General features: G+C 32.3%; 1 protein-coding gene across 4 annotated transcripts in view; it reads left to right on the top strand.

Moving 5' to 3' along the window:
* The window catches only part of FSTL5 (follistatin like 5), a 682404-nt gene that overhangs the window by 572818 nt on the left and 87152 nt on the right, over nucleotides 1–22434 (top strand). For 2 of the 4 annotated variants that reach the window (XM_077846540.1, XM_077846539.1), the window contains exons 11-12: nucleotides 10211–10237; nucleotides 19767–19885. In XM_077846540.1, coding sequence (XP_077702666.1) covers nucleotides 10211–10237; nucleotides 19767–19885 — 146 coding nt within the window. The remainder of the gene's footprint in view (nucleotides 1–10210; nucleotides 10238–19766; nucleotides 19886–22434) is intronic. The other 2 variants (XM_077846542.1, XM_077846541.1) reach the window with 1 other exon arrangement.

Here is a 22434-nt window from a genome sequence, read left to right as displayed (position 1 = left end):
TTTTTAGCTCATGGAATGCTCTTAAAATCCTTATACTATCTAATTTGTCTGTATATTTCATGCAATTTCTTTAGAAATCTGTTCTAACAAGAAGTTAACCTCTGTTAACTTATAATCAGCTTGTTTTACGAGACATTATGTCATTTCCTACATGAACACTTCCTCAGACAGTGTAAAGTCTAATTTTTTTTCCTTCTTATCTTTTGACTGCTAAAAATTTCAGATGCTAAGTTTATGGCCTACTGCAGTGGTTATTCGTTTGGGTGTCTGATGCCTTTTATTGTACTGCTACTAATCTCTTTTATAATATCGTTAAAGATGAGCAATTTTAACTGAATTATAAACTATATATTTACCCAGAATTCTTGAGTATCAAGATATTTAATGTATTTGATATTTGTAACTCTAATTTGTAATTTTCCTCATGAAATATTCACCTAAAATCTTTATCTTAATAATAAATAATATTTTAAAGTAGTCAATGTCCTTCAAAGACTGCATATCTCTTATTTTACTCTATATTTAAATGTAATTATATTTCTATGTTAACATTACATGTAACATAAACATATTCAGTAGATATTTAAATATTAAATGGTGAGCAATTCGGAATATGAGAGAAGTAATAAACATTTTTAGAGGGGTGCCTGGGTGGCTCAGTCGGTTAAGTGTCTGAATCTTGGTTTCGACTCAGGTCACAATCTCATGGGTCTTGAGATTTAGCTCTGAACTCAGTGGGGAGTCTGCTTGAAGATTCTCTCCCTCTCCCCCTCCTCCCACTCATACTCTCTCTCTTTCCCTCTTCCTCTCTCTCTGTAAAACTAACTAACTAAATATTTAAAAAATAATAGAAATAACACCCTTTTATACAAATTAAGTGGCATTGCAACAGCTTTATGGTCTGCGGTCTTTCATTGTTTCCTTACACATAATATGATAATGAGAATGTGCTGAGAGCCCTAATTATAGGTTAAGATATATTCTTTTATGCAATATTTCATTTTGGCAATATTCCTATTAATTTAATGTCTATGGGCGTGATTACCTAAGTTTACCTAGGATATATGCATATATAATTAGCCAAAATCTACTGAGCAATTAATTATGTGCCACGTGCTACTTAAAATATTGTATAATCTTTTTATCTTGTAATTCTCTGTTCAACCATTTGGTATATTCTATAGGTGAGAAAGGTAAGGCAAAGAAAAGGCAACTTTGTTTGCCATCTACTTAAAATGATAGAGTATTATGAGCAAGTTAGTAGGCATAGATTTTCCCGTGTATCTGCAGCTAATCACTACAATTGTTTAATGATGTCATTGTTTGTTTATCATGTAAAAATGACAGTCAATACAGTTGTGTGAAGAATTATCAAAATCAAGTCACTTCCTAAAAATAATCAATCAATCAATCAATCAATCAATCAAGTCACTTCCTGATGGTGGTAGGCTTAGAATTTCTATTAGGAGATGCTCAGGTCTCGGTAGTCTGGCTGGGAGGATGTTAGCTAGTAAATTTTCCTCGACGTTATGTTTGCTTAGTAAGTAGTCTGCTACACTAACATTCTCTGGTGTCCAAGATGGTCCTAATGATCCTCCTCTTCTGTTAAACACCCCCTTGTATTATTTTCTCACTTTGAAATACATCAGTTCCCTGTCGCACATAGAGTGGGATGGAGGTAAAGCCATATGACTTCTGAAGCCATGTCACAAAGGGCATTGTGGCCTCTGCCTTGCTGTCCCGATCACTGATTCTGGGGAAACCAACTGTCAGTATGTGAGAACATGTAAGCAGCACTGAGGAGAGTCCCATAAGTAGAGAACTGGGGCTTTCTGCCAACAGCCAGCACCAGACTGCCCGCCAGTACAGTGAGCCGCCTCGGAAGTGGATCTTCCAGCCCAAGTTAAGCCTTCAGATAACCGGAGTCTCATGAGACCCCAAATCAGAACCCTCTCAGCCAAGCCACCACCACAAATACCATAAATGATTTTTGTTGCTTTAAGCTGCTAAGTCTGAGATATTTTTTTATGCATCATGCAATAACTACTGCAAATACGGGCTTACTTGATTTGGCACTGGAAAGGAAGGTGGATATTATTTTTTTTTAAGTTCGTTTATTTATTTTTTTATTTATTTAAGTAATCTCTACACACAGTATGGAGCCCAAACTCATGACCTCATGATCAAGAGTCGCTTGCTCTTCCAACTGAGCCAGCCAGGTACCCTGGAAAGGTGGATATAGTTTTTATTTGTTTTGTGTTGTGGCTGTAATCTTTTGATATGGCAAAGTTCTTATGTTGTCTTGGTTTTACTCAGACTATTTCATTGCCAGGAGTAGGTTCTCTCTATTTGGTTAAGTATCGATTATTTTTAAGTTGGTGTGACTGTTACACTGGCCATGTGAAGCAGCCAGGGATGTACCCACATTCAGTACCCAGAAACTGGCCTTCCATAGACAACTTCTGATTCTTTTCCTCTTCCACGGAAAAGTCACTTTCACACTTTTGAGTTCTCCTCATTGTCACAAATCGTCAGGGGTCCTGCCTCTACATCATGGTGCCATTTGCTATATACATTCTTAGAATTCTGGTTCTCGGTGCTCTCCATTTTTTAAGACAATTTATTGATTCAAATTACCCCTGACAAGAATCTGATTATCCCATTTCATCAGTTTATAGAAATTAAGACCATAGATTCCTGGCCAGTTTCTGAGTCATATTCATCTTTAATCAGTGCCCAACAAATGACAGTTTTACTTGAGAGTGGCTTTGAATTTGGCACATGGCAGGCAATGTACTTGACATATCTTACATAGCTTTCCATCCCCAAAATAGTATATTTTAAATGTCTCATTTCATTCTCCATATGCACATTCAAAGAAATTTCAGCTACCATAATACTAACCATACATTTTTTAGATACATTAAATTTTTATCTATGTTTTTCTTTTAACGTTGCCCTTTTCCATTTGCCTTCTGAAGTTAAGTCAATTTCTTAAATCCAAAAGGAGAAGCAGTCAATAAGACATCTAACTAAAATGTTATCCTTACATAAATGCAGCTTATAAAAAAAAATGTTTTCCACTAGTGAAAACCTTACACTTTCAAAGACAAGGACAAGCAAAAACTTATTTAATTGAAAAGCCAAGCAGTTTCCATGTGAGTAGCCAAGTAAAATAGCTGTTCAGTACTATAGCATGCTGCTGTGTAGTTAATCATCTTATTGCTGTTATTTATATAACATACAACTCTCCACATGTATTTCCAAATACAGATAGCATATTTAACATGAGATCCAATTCTTTGAATGTAATTGCAAATCCCCAATATATAAAATAGAACAATTTATAGATTATGGCATTAATAGAAGATTCTGTTACTGCTGTCCAGGCATTTGTTTCATTGAACCACATTTTCATTATAAAGCATATGTTCTCTTCAGAAAGAATTTTGCATTTCAATTAAGTCATGAATAAGTATTGAATTACTGGGTGTCTATAATTCTGAGGGTTTTGTTGTCCAATTATAAATAAAAGATTTCAGAACAAAAATTTTATTTATGCTATATTGAGGGCTGTGTTGTGTTACATAGGATTCTCTAGGCACAGAAAAAACTTATTTTGCTCAGCTTATGTGGACTTCTGGTTCTACAGGATAATAGCAGATAAAAAATAATTAACCTGATTTACAGGAGAACTGGGGGAAAATTAAGTGAAGAATTTTGGTTAGGGTATTAAATGTATCAGATTTAACATATGGGTAAAGACGAAATTAAAAATGTCTTGATGTTTTGAATGTGAGTTGAATAGGACACAGGCATGTAATAGAAGACCTTACGTGCTAAGGACTTTGAGTGTATACAGACACACACACACATACACACACGAATATGTAGTATCTTTTTAAGTAAATAAGCGGCATGATTAAGCCTGCATTTACTATAGGTAGCTGTTTTTATTATGTGAGAGATAAATAAATATGGTAAAACAAAGCCATTTCAGTATGTAAGTTAGCTGTTAAAATATAAAAAATAGACCTGGGCACCTGGGTGACTCAGATGGTTAAACGTCTGCTTCATCCCAGGGTCCCAGGATAGAGCCCCATATCAGGCTGAGTGGGGAGTCTGCTTCTCCCTCTCCTTCTGCCCTCCCCCATGCTTGTGCCCTCTCTCTTTCATGCTATCTTTCAAATAAATAAAAGAAATAAATGAAATGAAATAAAAGTAACATTCCAACAGAAGTAGTGGGTTAAAGGCATAAAAAAAGGAAATATTTTTTAGATATTTGCAAACATAACTTATAATCAAACTATCCTATATTATATGTAACAGATATATGATATTTACATATATACATGTATCATATATCTTATAATATCTATATTTTAATATTTGGTAGGCTGTGCACATGTGCATGCATACACGCATGTACAGTTTTAGAGTGTGGAGGGGTGAACACTTGTGCAGACTGCTTGTGGTGCTGATAACAACCTTCTGGCAGTCAACCTGGCAACACGTGTCAATGGCTTTAAACATCCCCATACCTCCTATAGGAATGTATAGTCATGGAAATAACTACACAGAAGGATGGCCATCACAGTTAAACACATCCATGCACACATACACACACGTGCACATCAACGCATATTTATGCATACATCTATATAACTGAGAAGTCAATGATACTTACTGAATCTTACAACTTACACTAGCCTCTGGTATGGGTACTGAGCCTGCGTCATTGAATAATGAACAATAATATTTTTAAAAGGAAGAAAGCAATATGAAGGAATAGTATATAATGATTTAAACTGTATATTTGAAGACCAAAATACACGTATGATAAATGAATATACAGGATTTTAAAATATTTTATATGTTGCATATTTATAATATCAGAAATACCCCCATATACATGTGCATTTATATAAAAATCACAAAAATAATAAAAAGATGTCTAAGGAAAAGAGACTTGGCTATTATAACTGTGTAATTGAATTCAAGGTATTTTTTTACATTTAATGTGCATTCCAACTTTATACAATAAAATGCTTATGTTCTAAATACACAATAATAATACATGCAATTTTAAAAGTTAAGTAATTACAGAATAGATTCTCTTTAGAGCATTCATTCTCTTGAGTTAAGATTACTATAGCTTTCCATCTATCATATTTTTAGTGAGTGTTACACTTGATTTGCTGTACTTTTCATATTTTAATAAGTTGAGCTTTATTTAAATTCCAGTTAGTTAATATACAGTGTAATATTAGTTTCAGGCATAGAATTTAGTGATTCATTGACATACTATGATTTGGGGTATTGTAAATAAAATCTATTGCATTTTCTAATTCTTAAGTAAGAATAGATTTGGGGATATTTTTCTTGTGTCTTGTCACCAAATTGAACAATTTAACTAACTTTATGTGTACTTTTAACGTAATCTTTTGACTAATTTTATCTTCAAATTTTAATCATTTAATTTTATAGCTTACACTTACACAATTTATATTTGTTTCTTAATGAATCATCTAATTCATAAAAAATAATTTCTAATGACAGTTATAATCTCTTAGTTTGACTCCCAATTTTTTATTCTAGTATTTTTGTTAAATTCATATTAATATAAAATACTCCTCTACTCTTGATTTTTATTATATATTATATATCATATATATATATATCTAGTATAGATAATATCAATTTAGCTCCTTCTATTGTATTTACATTCTCCTTTTTATTTTATTTTATTGAGGTATAATCGATGTACAATGTTATATTAATTTCAGGTGTATAACAACTTGATTGGACAATTTATACACTAATCAGTGCTCCTTCACCATGATAAGTGTGGTCACCATCTGTCACCATAAAACATTACTGCAGTATTATTGACTATATTCCCTATGCTGTACTTTTCATATCCATGACTTGTTTATTTTATAAGTTTGTACCTCTTAATCGTCTTTATCTACTTCACTCGTGCCCCTCCCATTCCCTCTGGGCAACCACCAGTTTGTTCTCTTTATTCATGAGTCTGTTTTTGTATGTTTGTGTGTCTTTTTAGGTTCTACCTGTAAGTGAACTCATGAGGTATTTGTCTTTCTCTGAGTTTTTTCACTTAGCATAAAACCCCTAATTACAGTTTACTCAGTTTGCTCACGAAGAGTATTTAGACGATACTTAGTAATAGGTGACATACTCTATCAGATTACATTTTGTTTAAATTTCATTGATTATTCTCACTTGATATAGTAATATATTGCATTGAATTAATTAAATTTTTAACTAAATTCCTACCAATATATTATTGCATTCCAAAGGGATTCCTGTCTATGATCAAACTTTTAATATCTTGATGAATTTTGCAAAGCATTTTATTTTTAATTTCTGTTATTAGTGAAGTTTTCCTATAATTCCCTTTGCTTTACTACTGTTATCAGTTATTGGCATCACCTTTGCTGACTTTATGAGATAAATAGAAATGTTTCCAGAGTCTAAATATATTTAATGCAACTGGAATTATATGATTCTTAAAAGTTTGTAAATGTTCATTATAAAACCTCAGACCCTGAGAGTATATTGTGAAGAAACTGTGTGTGTGTGTGTGTGTGTGTGTGTGTGTGTGAAGAAACTTTTTAAAAATGTTTCGGTCAAAAAAAAAAAAAATGTTTCGGTCAGTATTAGGTTTTATTCAATTTTTTTTTCATGTTCAATTTGGATATTTATATTTCCTTGGATTTTTGGAAGATTATCAAATTATCCAGATTATCAAATTTATTAGCAAAAATTCTATATTAAAGTGATGAATCACTAAAATCTACTCCTGAAACTAATATTGCACTCTATGTTAACTAATAGGAATTTAAATAAAAGCTTTTTTGAAACAATAAGAAAAAATACATTAACTCAAAATCATAGCTAGTCATTCCTTCTTTCTTCCTGTCTCCTTATTTCTCCCTCTTTTTTCTTCCCCATGCTTCTGCTTCTTCTGCTTTTTCTCTCTGTGTCTTGTTCCCTCTTTCTATTTTGCTCAATAAATCATCAGTTAACTGTATGTATTATCTTTTGGCCAAAACTCTTTGGGTCCACATATTAAAAACTCATTTTTGTTGTCTTATATGAATTACAATCACATTTTATTCTTATTTATTTTAAAATATTTTATTTATTTAATTTAAAGAAAGAGAGAGCAGTGGTGAGGGGCAGAGGGAGAGGGAGAGAATCTCAAATGAATTCTACTCTGAGTGCAGAGCCTGATGTGGGGCTCAGCTTCACAACTCTGAGATCAGACCTGAGCCAAAGCCAAGAGTTGGACATTTAACCGACTCCAGGTGCCCTCATACATGATTTTTTAAAAATATATTTAATTTATGGAAGAATTTTATGTTTAAACACATCTCACAAATGTTTATATTTGTTTTATTGTTGTCTTAAAATTTCTAAACTACTTATGCAGATTGAAATATACCTACAAAATAGAGACTTTTCATTTTCTAGTTTATTTCGTGAGTACTCTTGAAAAATTTTCCAGAAAATTCTAAAAAAAAAAAAAAAAAACCTCACTTTTGTATAGTTCAACATTCTGTTTGTGTAGTACATTTATTAGGAAAATACTAATTCAATCTTAATAATCATGTTTTTGAAACTTTGTCTTTTTCTCTTAATTTTTCAAATACTGAGAGCAATGAGTTAGAGAAATAGAATACAATTGTAGATTTATAAATTTTGTATCCAGTCCTAATAGCATTTGCTTCATATTTTAATATGTTTATAGTTTACACAATATTAAGTTCAATATGAAGTGCCTTGAATTTTATCTTCTTTGGTGTTAATATCACAAGCCATGTATATTTTCGGATACTTTCTCATGAATGATTGCCTACCTTGAAAATATCTCTGTCCTTAACTCCTTTAGACTAGCAGTCCTTTGATAGACCACTAAGATTTGTGCAGTCTTATTCTTCTATCTAGAAACCTTACCCTTAAAATTCTCACTCAGTTCAGTCTTACTCATCTTGCACACCCTTACCTTCAATATTTCCCAGTATTTAATCCATCCGCAATCATGGTACTGTTCCTCTCTTTCATAACCCATTAAATGTGTGATTTAAAATTTTGTCTATGTTGTGGTTTGAATAATTTTTTTTTCTCAACTAGAATATAAGCTCTTTTAACTGGGAGATTGGGCCTGTGCTAATCTGTGTATTGCATCACTGAATGCAGTGTCTGACATAGGCTGGGCACTCAGTCAGTACTCACTGAGCAAATGAATGGAAATATGAGGAAACATAGATCTAGTTACCCTCTTTTTTATAAACCAGAAAATAAAAAAAGGTAAGTCTAATCATGGCTTAGCCTTCCCTGAGCCTACAGAAGAAAATTTAATCTCTTCTGTATTATGTACAGAAGACTTTCTTGATCTACTCATAGAAAAATTCTCTGGTATCATCTTCTATCAGTTTTGCCCTTCAAATATACTCAGTTACTGAAATTTCTCTGAATACAGTAATTCCTCCTTATGCAGGAGATATGTTCCAAGACCCCCAGTGGATGCCTGAAACAAGTTATACTACTAGACTCCATATATACGGTTTTTATTTTTCTTACACATACATATGAAAAAATTTAATTTATAAGTTAGGTATACTAAAAGGTTGACAATGATAGCTAAGAATAAAACAATTATAATAATATACTGTAATAGAAGTTATGTGAATGTGATCTCTCTCTCTCTCTCTCTCATACTCACCTTTATTCTTGTGATGATGTAAGGTGATAAAATGCCTAAGTGATAAAGTGAAAGACATATGCACTGAGACTACTATTGACATTCTAATAATACTTTAGGTGCAGGATCATCTACTTCCAGACTGAGGTTAACTGCTGGTCATTGACATCTCTGTCCTCTCCTTGCTAATGGGATCTATCATTTTCATATTCATTTCAAGAACACTGTAGACAGGGGTAGCCTGGGTGGCTCAGCAGTTAAGCATCTGCCTTCAGCTCAGGGCGTGGTCATGGAGACCCAGGATCGAGTCCCACGTTGGGCTCCCTGCATGGAGCCTGCTTCTCCCTCTGCCTGTGTCTCTGCCTCTCTCTCTCTCTCTCTCTCTCTGTGTGTTTCTCATGAATAAATAAATAAAGTCTTAAAAAAAAAAAGAACATTGTAGACAACAAGAACAGCATCAGAAAATGTCCTGAAGGGATGCATATTACTTTACAAAAATTTATTTTTGAAAAGTTCAGCAGGTTTTGAAACTGGATGACTTGGACCTTCAACCTCCAGCTAGGAGAGCTGGACTCTAGTCTTGGCTCTGCTAATTCATGGTAGAGGTTCAGTTAAAAAAAAAAAAAAAAAACAGTTTCAAAAAAGTGATTATGGTTTATTATGGTTAAAATAGGGAATATTTAGATATGCATGAGCTTTTACATCAGTTAAACTTTCTTTTGACAGAGTATTTTGCTTTGAAAACAGAATTTGGGCAACTTTCAATTAGTAATGGAGGCAGACATTTCTCTGAGAATATTTCTAATTGTTAATTTCTATCTTAATTCTATTTTAACTCTATTGATTCAGTTTCTATATAGTATTTAATAAACCTATTGTCAGAAACAATTTAATAGGAATCATTGTGCATTGAACTAAGCAAGATATATTTAGATATATTTCATTCTGTCTGGTTTAAAAAGAGAAAACATACTACTTAAAAATAAGCTACATCTGTATTCAAAATCCTTTATTTAAGGAACTCTTCTTGCTGAGGAATATTGCATATTAGGTAGGAATATTGAATATTGTGACTACTGAGAATTTTTAAAATATATTTTTTTCAGTTAGCAACTTTTAACTATACTGTCTTAAATAAATAGTTTTAACTACCAATGTTTGTTCTAAAGATATATTTTAATAACATTAACCTAAATATCCCATTCTTTCCAGTGATGCATAAAATGTTCTCTGTTTATTAACAAAATCTTTATTCCAAAGAAGAATTGGCAATTTCAGAAATGCAAAGACCATTATTAGCTAGTACCAGCATTTTACTGTTTTGTTAATTCAAAGTCGTTTGTTGAATTCACCATCACCACTTTTATGTACATGTTCTAACCTAGAGATTGTGACCTCTTTAATAGTTATTTATATGATTCTGCAATTGAAGCTCTATTTACTCATTTTTCTTTCTCTCCTTTTTCCTTTAACATGCTGCAGTAGCTAACATATTATGGAGAGAAGAAGGTACTAAATTCCATTATTTTTATATTGTAATTATTTTGCTTAATTTTTAGTAGATTTGTTGACTATCAGTTTTAATAATTATCTTATTCATGTTTGTGTTGACGATATTTTATTGGTTATAAATCAATATTGTCTTTTGTAAACCTGAAACCGTTAAATATATTTCTTACTTCTTATCAGTTTGATTTATTATTGATATATAACCAGGGAGGTAGGTTATAATACATTGAAATGCTTTTAAACAATTAAAATTAAGTCAAAGAAATAAAAGCAAACTTAAACACCATTTAAGTAATAAAAGCAAACTTTTATTGATAAAAGTTTTTAATAAAAGCAAACTTAAACACCATTTAACATCATCTAAATCTACCAGATTTAGATTAGAAAAAGGAAAATTATAAAAAACCATTGCTTTATCGAGGGCATGTATCAAATTATTTAAGAAAATAGGTTATAAACTTGAAGGGTAGATTCAAATCCAGTCTCCACCACTATATAACCAAGGGCCTCTTTTTTTGTCCCAATTTTCTTAGCTTAAAAATAAGGATAGTTGTTAATACTCAGTAGGGCTGCTATCAGTTCCTTAAATATAGTCTACACTCAATAAACTGTATTCGCTTCCACTTGTTATTTTTCTTATTGGTAATGACTGGAGAGGATGTATTTGACCAGTTACTCACGTGCTTTAGTTAAATTCTTAGGAACAAAATGTAATAAGTTATCATTACAGTTCTGGAAAGCAGTGGCCAAACATTGCCTCACAATCCATCCTAGACAAACTTTGGCTTCCCTGGTCATAGCTTCCCACATAAGCTGGAGTCACTGCCACCTGTGAGGGCCGCGTCTCATTAGTGTCAAGTAATTCGAGAACTGAAGCCCCTGTTTGGTCCTCAATAAAGAGGCACACCACCATCCACCCCCCCCCCCCTTGGTATGTGTTGCTTCTGAAATCTTTTGTATAGGTTTCTTCAAAGTCTGGTTTGCAAAGGGGTTTTGGTGTGATTATGCCTTCTCATTTTATTCCACTTAGATATTTCACATGGAACAGACAAATGTAATCATTACCAAAACTAGCATTAACATATCTGTTAAGCAGCATTTCTTTCTGCTCTCTTCCCTCTCGAGACCAAGCAAATATATCTCTGGGCATTTTAAAAATTGATTTCATGTTTTCATTGTAATGGAAGGAACAAAACCTAAGTAGTCAGAGCTCAGGGAACCCAGATCTGGCTTTGCTGGTTAACTGTTGGTAAAAATTGGATGTATTATTTTACCTCTGTGAGCCAGATTTTTTGACACATTGCTTGAAATACAGTTGACACCCTTCTAGCAAAATCGTGATATGTAAATGCCCTTAGACTATGTAAAACAATGCTTTCTTATAATTTGACTTTGATAATGACCATGAACATTTTTATTTTATAATTTTAATATGTAATAATAATAATAATATGATATTCTTCAGGCTACCTTTAAAAATATGAGATCTCAAGCTTAATTAAAATCACCCTGAGGGATCCCTGGGTGGCGCAGCGGTTTGGCGCCTGCCTTTGGCCCAGGGCGCGATTCTGGAAACCCGGGATCGAATCCCACATCGGGCTCCCGGTGCATGGATCCTGCTTCTCCCTCTGCCTGTGTCTCTGCCTCTCTCTCTCTCTCTGTAACTATCATAAATACATTAAAAAAAAATAAAAAATAAAAAATAATAAAATCACCCTGAGATTCATTATACAAAAATATTTTTGACTATCTAAAATCTTCTGTTAATTTTTTAACATGTGTACCTTCAGTAATTATTCACCATCAATCAAAAATTTGCTTATTCTTCATTATTTTGACAGAGAATTTGTCCTTGAGAAATAATAGCTATTTAGTATATTTTGCAGATAATTTTAAGACATATAAGATAAATGTCTTTGGGTAAAGTTTTTAAATCTTTTATTTCATGGGCAATTATCATCAGAGTCCTTTGTTGTTTCTTAGAATAAACAAGATTTAACATAATATACTTGGGAAGACAATATGCCTGATTTGGATTCATAGGCATCTTTAAATTATTTTTTTACAAAGCCACAGTTACTGGCAAGGCATCACAATTAGAAATGATTGCATGTAATAATAGTAATGGTGGCCAGAGATAATAGGCCAGCTTGCGGAATCACTGAATCTTAATAGTGTATACAATTATTTCATAAAAAGTAATTAAAATAATAGCTAACTAAAGCTTCCAAAAATGTTCTACCTTTATTTTTAAATGATAGAATAATAACAAATATGAACTGTATAATTCTGAGATCCATTTTTATTTCCACTGAGGTAATGTTTTCTGTTTGTACGCTTGCCACTCTACCATGGCCAAGAGAAAATTCATCCCAGAGAGAACCAACTGGGGAATTCCAATTTCAGGCATTCTAAGATAAATATTGGAAAGAGAGTTAAAAATGATAAACCTCTCATAATGTCATTGTACTTATATGCAAGTATTAAAACCATAAAAATTTGTTTAACTGTAAAATTATTTTTAAACATGAGCATCAGCATAGCTTAGCCAGGACTTTGTAATCTAAATTGATTTTACTGAATTTAATATGTATTATCCTATTAATCACATGGATATTTAAGCCTGAAACACAGCATCCTCTACTTTTCTGGGTTCTTTTTCTAGTCATCATTGTGGTTTGCAGGAGTATAGAAAGACATTGTTGAGAGAGGAAATATGCCATTTATTCACAAATATTTTAAAGGGACTATTAAATGCAAACCACTTTGAAAAATACTGGAAATGTAAAAATGTTATTTATATTTATATTTATAAAGAAATTTTCTCTAAAAATTTCAGTCAAGTAAGTTAAAGTTCTTATTCTAAATCATTCTTATTGATAACTTATCTTACTATATGATTTGAAAATAATACATTAAAAGATCCACTGTTTGGTTTTCTTCTACAATGTTTTTTTATGATCTAATAAAATAAAATCTAGTAAAGTATATATTAATATTTAGTGGGCAGTTTAGCAATATCATATATGTCCTAACTTAATAACTGTTTTGGTTTTTATAAGCTCTAAAGTAAAGAACTTCAAGCCATTTTACTCACTGATGAATTAATCTTAACTTTTGAATATGTTACATTCAAGCTTCAAGGAGAGATACAAGGTGGTTCATTATATAGCATAGTATTTGCTACATTTGTTACAACATGGCAGTATTTTGATGAATATCTATAGGGTCAATATGAAATAAAGTCTACTTTAGGAAATGCTGGACATTTAATGATTTGAAAGCCAAAAAAATACAAAATACAAATAGAAATTGCAGGGAAATCTTACAATGAAGCTTATACATTACACCATAATCTGATTAGCTTTGTGATCTATAATGTCACCAAAGTGAAGGAAAAGGGATATGGCAAGCAGGTCAGCTTTTAACTTCTTCAGCCTGAAATTATTCACATTTCATTGGCCAGACTATTATACATTGCATGAGGGGTTGGGAAAAATTGACTAATATATACCAGCTTTGTGAGTTCCATAAACTTCTCATGAATTTATTTTTAGAGAAAAAATGCTGACATTCTCAGGACCAGATCACTGCCTCATAATAATATTGATCAGTTTTTTAAAATGAAAAAGAACTTTCAGAGCATAAGGCTTCTGATTGCATCAAACTTAGAAAGTCATAGCATTGTGGAGAAGTAGAGACCATGCCTTCTACTGGTCATTACACAATGCCAATTAAACCATGATCAAATTCTTGGTATTTTCACTAACCAGTCTTCTACTGTTGCTTTAAATACTAACATCAACCTAACCTTTTAGTGTTTTACATTATTTCATTAAAAAATTTTTCAAATCAAAATTGTGATTTGATAAGAAATATCCATTTGCAGTTATATGTGCATATACATACACACATATATATGTACATATATATAATATGCTAGATGTATACATGCATATATACATATATAATTATATATATGATTCCCATTAACATTATATAGCACAAATATTCTGTTATAAACTTTGCTATGTTAGTCCTTAAATGTAAATTAATCATGCAGATCTGCATTCAGTTTCTTCAGCATATCTTCAGAAGTTCAGGACATGGTATACAGACTCAAAAGGAACTGGTTTTAGATAATGTCACTCTGACCGGTCAAATAGTACCCAGCTAATAAGAGCTTGACACAATCACTCACTTTCTAGCAAGAATGAAAGAATAAGTTTTATTCTAGTTGAACATAATATAGAGATCTTGTAGACGTGCAGTGGAATGATGCTACTTTTGTGTAAAAAAGTTTTAGCTCCAAAGACAAAGTGCAAAACATGGGAACATTCATGAACCAGAAATCTTCCCCTGCTAAGTTTTCCAAAATGAGAAATGCAATATGGACTGTCTAACTACTCTTGTCTATATTTTTCTTTACCTAAAAGAAAGAGATTTTTTTTCTAGTTTTCAAAAAGAAAGATAAGCTTAGGATCTCTTAAAAGTAAAAAGAAAAATAGGGGATCCCTGGTTTGGCGCCTGCTTTTGGCCCAGGGCGCGATCCTGGAGACCCGGGATCGAATCCCACATCGGGCTCCCTGCATGGAGCCTGCTTCTCCCTCGGCCTATATCTCTGCCTCTCTCTCTCTCTCTGTGACTATCATAAATAAATAAAAATTGAAAAAAAAATATTAAAAAAAAGTAAAAAGAAAAATATCAACTACTGAAGGACTTTATAAAAACACTTAGTGAATTATTTGGTTGGTTACAAATCACTCCATCATATAATTACAATTTGCTCCTAACCATAACTTAAATCCTAAAGCAATGGCAATTTAAATCAGAGGAAGACAAACATCACCACAAAATATCTTTTAGCATTGACTATTTTTGTTATTATTGTCTATCCAGGAATTAGAAATTAACCAAATTTTATGATTGATGTAAATTATGTAATATATGTGCTATATATGAGAAATAACATCGTTGTATTATCACGATACACTATTACTCATGAGCAGCTGTCCTAATGGACAGAGACAGGCATGTGCATTAAATCCATTTTTTCTCAGTCCATTTCACGTACTTAAAGGTGCCGTATTGATTGGAAAATCCTCTGGGAAATACTTCCCTCTTACAAGACTGCAAGTAATTCTTGCTTGCGTCCTTTCTCTGTAGAGAAAGAAAAACAAAGCAAAAGGAAAACTCACAAGGAACAAACAAATTATGGATCACTTTCTGGAGCCACTATACTCCATTAGATTAACAATTGACCCAGAAAAGACAAAGTACATGCGTCTGTCTTCACCGGGGGATGAAAAAAGAAACTAGATGCTGCATGTATTGCCAGTCCTGACTGTGACAGGCGTGGTGAGGCTTTTACTGAAGCCAGGAACTTTTGTATTATCTTGCAATACAATGCATGAATGAGGAGAGACCTGCTAATAGACCTGTTAATAGAAACTGACATGGTTATTAAACTTTTTGGGACTCAGAACCCCTTTGCATTCTTCAAAACTATTGAGAACTCAAAAGCTTTTGTTTATATGGGTTATTCCTAGCCACCTAGATTTCTATATCCACCTATTTCACACTACAAATTAAGTCTGAGAAAAATTAAAGATGTTTCTTTATCAATTTGTTGAAAATAACCACAATAAAACCATTTATAAGCAGCCATAAATAAGGTTCTTAAAGCCATATTTTAAAAAATGAAGAGATTCACATTGTTTTGCATTTTGCAAGTCTTTTTAATGTCTAACTGAAAAGATGATGTTGGATGTCTATATCTGCTTCTGCACTGAATTGTTGTGATATCACTCATTACATCATATGTCATGTACCTGTCGAAAACTACAACTCTACGTTGGAAGAATCTGAGAATAGGAGGGAAAAATGCAAATGACACCTTCATATTATTATGAAAATAGTTTTGGCTTTGCAAAAGCCCTGAAAAGATCGACTTTGAGAATTGCCTACTGGATAATGAAGTTGATCTTTTAGCACACTTATAGTTTCATAGAATTTGATGTCCCAGAAAACTGAAATGTAATAGTGTATTTCATAGCGTAGATTAAGAAAAACATGGGAACAGAAATCAAAATCCATCTCACCATTTTTTCCTCCTTATGCTTAAAAGAAGAGATAATCCCAGTCATAAAAGTAGTGACAGTACTATTTTTTGAAATTTTCCTATGTGTCACTCTGCTGTTTACTTCCTCCACCCATTGAATATGATTCTTACAATAGCTCTATAACATAAGTATGATTTTTATATACAAACTTGAGATAGGGAAATTATGACATAGACTGAATAACTTTCCCATGGTACAACACTGAGTTCTAAAGCCATGACTGGCCTCTGAGCTGTTCAAACCCAGAGAATGGAGTTTATCTCTCTGTTAGAGTCTCCCATCCAAAAAAAAAAAAAAAAAGTTCGGACATGGAAACTTAATAGTTATAGTGAACATGCACAAATACATTATTTTTTTTTAAATAAATAAACCTAACAAATGCCCCAAATGAAAATCTGCATGTGTCTCTAATTAACAACATCTCCCTGATGGGGCAATTTATATTATTCAGTGGCCAGTGTAATCCTAATAAATGTAGATATGTATAATATTATAGCAGTAAATTTAAAAAGAAACACATCTGTATCATATTCAGATCACAAATTCTGTTGCCAAAACCTACAGAAAACTTGATTTAAAAAAATCTCCCTAGCAAAAAAAAGAAAAAAAAAAAAAAAGGGAAAACATATCTCTTGTGGGTAGAGAGAGGAGGAACTCATAGATGGCTTTAAACATATACATAAAATTTCAATTTATGGCAGAATGATTAAAAATACTCATTTTATAATTATTATTTTAGTTAATATACTTATATGTGGTATTTTGTTGTCATTACTATTCATCAATACTGAAAAGCTTTATTTCCACTGGAAAAGATGAAGTTCAAAAACAAAGTAAACCTTACATAATGAAATCTGTATTTCTCCAATAACCCGTAACCTGGAAACTAGTTCATGCTTTATAAAACCGCTGAGTGTGTAACTCATGTAAGAAGTAAGAAAATAGACTTGAGATTTGAACAAGTGATTTGGATGGATTAACTGGGTTTTAAAGGAAAACACAGCTCAGAAATTTCATCAGTGCAACAAAGCAGTGGAATCCCATTGACTGTATTTTGTACAGAATATGGTAAATAACATAATGAAAGTATCCATTTGTGTAAGGGCAGGAATTTCTCACGGAACTTTGCAAACAGTCTGAACCTAGAATATTTGTCAGGTTTAAACACATTTGAATTCCCAGTTGTGGAGCAGAATTTTGCAGCAGCTGAAGGAAGGGACAGTCATGTTCATTAAAAAATTTTGAAGCTTTGTAATAATCTTCAAACACAGTATAAACCTGACACAGCTGAAAATTAGGTACCACGTGGCAACTTGGTCATGTTCTCAAGTTTCAAGAACCCATAATGTTAAATTGATAGTCACTGACATGTAGCACATGTCAATCCTATGTTAATGTTTACATGGAAACTTGCTAATAAGAATCAATTGTATTTGAGTAAAAACTGACTTTTTAAAAGTTTTATCCTTTGTTTTATTATTATTTTTTAAGATTGTATTTATTTATTCATGAGAGACAGAGAGAGAGAGGCAGAGGCACAGGCAGAGGGAGGGGCAGGCTCCATGCAGGGAGCCCGACGCGGTACTCGATCTCGGGTCTCCAGAATCAGGCCCTGGGCCCAAGGCCACGCTAAATCGCTGAGCCACCTGGGCTGCCCTCCTTTTTTTTTTTTTTTTTTTTAAGTTTTAATCCTTTGGACCTAGAATTTATATTCCTTTAAGTTTTAATCCTTTGGACCTAGAATTTATATTCCTTTATGCATAACTATAATAGTAAAGAAGAGCTGACAACTACTAAACGTATTTTATGAAAAATATGACTTGAATTTAGTTTTTGTCACTTGCTATTGTTCAGGAATATTCCATCATAATGCAGTGCTTTCTGGAATTATAACACATAATTAACTGATAAAGATTGCATGTTTAAAAATATGAATGCTATCAAATATTTATAAAACAATAAGATGTGTCAAAACAATCTGGAGTCACTTAAAATGCCTAAATGTGTTAGAAATAATTTCATGTGCTAAAAGAAAATTATAAGTAAAATGTGTAAACACCAATAAAGTCATAATTATGCTTGAATACATTTTCCTAAATCATAAGAATAGATGGATATATGCTTAGATGGATAAAATTGGAGATTTTTTTTTATTAACTAGGAACATATTTAATAAGAGTAAATATGGATTAATTTGAATAAACAAATATTTTTATGACTCAATACACTTTTATCATTGTCCTCAGGCTTGACTTAATAAACCTTGCAGGGGTTACCCATAAAATGAAAAGATGATGCTTGGGGAATTTTTTGTATTTAAATAAATTCTTTCTTTCTATCAATGATTTTTAGAATTTAAACTCTTAAGCAACAATGTTTTGGCTTTTCAAACTACCAGGATTCGAATATCATCAGTTCTCTTTTAAAGAATACATGCCATCACTGAATTGTGTATGCTATAGTTAGACAATAAATATGATTGTGCGAATCAGTACAGCTTGGCAAGGGATCAGGTGAGGATCAGGAAAAGAAAGGACAGTATGCACTTGGGTCTGGCCAAGTTGGGACAAAGCAGAAGCAGAGGAAACAAAGAGAACAGTTGGAATATGGGGAAGCTCCCAGGTGCAGGCCTGAGTTACCCCTCCCCCCGCCCCACAGCATTGCAGGTGTCAAATTCGTAGCACCCTGCACCCATTAGGTATGGATTAATAAAGTGAGTGAGATGAATTTCTGAGATATCATACACCCAGATCTGTAGTGTGAACAAAATTAAAAGTATGATTAAATCATTCACTGGGATCTTTCTAAGACCATAAACTAATTCAAATGTTAAAGCATAGAAATAGATCCCAAACTTCGCCAGTATGAAACTGAAATCTAAAACCTTCATGTAGGATCACATTTACAAAAGTCATCTTAGGAAAATATGTATTCTCTAAAATCTGGAGGACTTGGTCTTTTTGTTTCTAATAGTCTTTATGTAAACTGAATTTCTACAAAGAATGAAATTTATTTTCCCTAGAGAACGCTAATAAAAAATATACAATAAATAGAATTCTTCAAACCCTATTTTTATTCCTTAATCAGCACCTACATTAAATGGGGGACAGTCTCAGAAATAATCTATGTATCAAACAGTTTATAGTTTTCATCTTTATATGGAGCACTTATGGGATTATATTAGAGAAATCACTGAATTGCAGCTTAAGCAGAATAAAGTGGAATGCTTGCATAATATAAGAAAGTTGCTTTGGTGTGCAGCAAAGCCTTCACAGGGTTTGCTTTACTAACGTTGACACAACTTTACAAATTGATCTCCTGCTGGTCTTATGAGGAGCACTGAGTTTGGGTTGTAAAGATTTCTGATAATTTTATTTTGAACTTTTGAATGTGTTTTTATTCCGAAGGTCTGGGAATTGGGAACATGTTCTATGTTTTTTATGAAGATGGAATCAAAGTGATACAACCCATAGAATGTGAATTTCAGAGGCACATTAAGCCTAGTGAAAAGCTCCTTGGATTTCAGGCAAGTATTTAAAAACTTCCTTGGCAGTTTTATGCAGCGGTTTTCTTAAGTAGAATTATATTTTGGAAACACAATGAAATCCCATGCATATATGAGATGTTTGGGGAGGAAAATATTAAACCTGTGATACTGGCTGTCATTCTATGCAGGTTTTATATTTGAGGAGGAAAGAGGATATGTTGTGTGTTCCTAATTGTTCTAAATAAAATAAAGGCAATAGAAGTGAAATACGTAGGATGAACAGAGTGTAATAACTTTATCTGCTCCTTAATTTAGAACATCTCACATTTTGGTAGGCAATGGTTACCCTAACAAAATGAAAGAAAATAGCATGTAAATAATCTGATGGGAAATTTGGATCTATTAGCTGCTTTATATATATTGATTCCCTTTTATTTTTCATCTCATCTTATGAGGTCTCAATGGAATGAATATTGAGATTTATAGAGAAAAATATCAATTCTTTAATTTATTTATGTGTACTTTATCCATCCCAGAAAGATTTTTTTTCTGCAAAATATTGGTACAGCATTCATAAAATAAAATAATACCTAACAAAACTGGTATTGAATATATATATATAATATATATATTAGGGACTATATTTTATAAGATAATAAATTGTAATTATATTACAAGAGCTATCTAGCTATCTATCTATTTAAATATATATCCACATAAACAGGTATACACCAAAATATGTAATATTAAAGGTAGCTGTGTTATTTATGTATTCCCACACAAGTTTGGACATGCACCAAACACCCAAAGTAAGATAAGATATTGGTAGACCTCATTATGGACCCTCACTTGATATTCATTTTTAAGTTTGGCATGGCCATGAGAGATGAGTAAAATAAATATTTAATGCCATTGTTTATAATTTTTACTTTCAACTCCTATTTTCAGCCTACCAGTAGCCAGTATTGTTGCTGTATAGTGATACATGGAGACAATTTATCATTTTGCAGTACCTGGGTGGCTCAATCAGTTAAGCATCCAACTCTTGGATTCTGCTCAGGTCATGATCTCATGGGTAATGAGATGGAGCCCCATGTCTGGCTCCTGCTTAGCAAGTGGTCTGCTTGAAACAGTCTCGCCCTCTGCCCCTCCCCACACTGGTGTGTGCATGCACTCTTTCTCTCTCTCAAGTGAATAAATAAAACTTTAAAAGAAAAGAAAACAAATGGGACATTTTCAATTTAAAAATATTTCAGTTGTAAGCTAAATTACTAAATGGAATTATCATTTCTGCTAAGCTATAATTTAACAAGTGAGACATTATAAGTTGCACATACAATTTTTGTTTTGCTTTATAATCACATAAGCTATTATTTGCATCACTTTGACCACTTTGAATAAGGTATATGTGTGGTGTGTAAATAAATAAATGCATATATAAAATTTAATTATTTGCTTGTGATAAAGCAAATCATGCATTTTGTACCACATTCATATTTTCATAAAAAACATTATGGATGAAAAATCTGGGCTAACACACAGATATGGGAAATGTAGCATTAAAATGTTTTAAATCAAAATAAAATAAAATAAAATGCTTTAAATCGAAGCAAAATAATTTTGCGGGAGAGTATATCTCTGAGTACTACAGGACCAACAGTTTTGTAGCTGACACAGATGTGTTGGTTTTATCACAGAATTTGAAACTTCAGTTACTTAATAAGAATCTGTGAAACGCATACTTCTCATCACAGAACTGTCACCTCATGAATTTGATTTGCAAATTTAGAGACAAAGAGTTTTCTTCCTACATTGCAAGTGTGCTATTCCAGAGTATTTAAATGGTTTAATACAATTTGGTACAGTGCAAATCTTAAAGAATATGCTTTTTCAGAACATTTTTTGGTGGCTCCAGATGAGTTAATTTAACTATTTGGAATCTGAAGCTGAAAAAATAAACAAAAACTTGAGGCGACTATTGTGACGTGTCTGGACAATAGAGATGTGAGTTTACTTACCTGAATTTGTCTCTCTTTAAAGCTTTTGAATACATGGACCTTCTCCTAAAACAACTTAAGTAGAAACTACATAGGGTTATGTAGATTTATCTCTCTCTCTCTATATATATATATGGGTATATATAGTGAGAAATTACATACATAAATAAATTGTATATAATTTTCTACAAAAATTAAAAGTTGAAGAAGTGATGACCAAACCCCATAATGATAGCTTTTGCTCATTTCCTTCAACCTGCCCACCCTTATCTGCAAGCGTACGTCAACAGTGAGTGTCAGAGCAAAAGTGGTTATGAGGAACTAATTTGCTGCATCAGATTTTCCAAATCACAACTTTTGGAAATCATTTTCATCCTACATATGAGTTTGTGCTAGGAATGCGCAATGCAAAATGAAAGAAAGCATAAGGATAAAAGTTAGCATTCCTATATTATATAAAACAAAAATTTACCAAAAAAAAATTTAATGCTGAAATGGAAGAGTAAGCAAAAGGAGTAAGAAATATCAGATTTGTACTTTTAAGAAGAAAACAACTATCAAATCTGTGATTTTTTTTTAAGATTTATTTAT

This window comes from Canis aureus, chromosome 13 (assembly GCF_053574225.1).
Source record: "Canis aureus isolate CA01 chromosome 13, VMU_Caureus_v.1.0, whole genome shotgun sequence".
NCBI lineage: Eukaryota > Metazoa > Chordata > Mammalia > Carnivora > Canidae > Canis > Canis aureus.
Note: the sequence above shows the minus strand (reverse complement) of the source record. Positions and strands in the feature narration are given on the sequence as shown.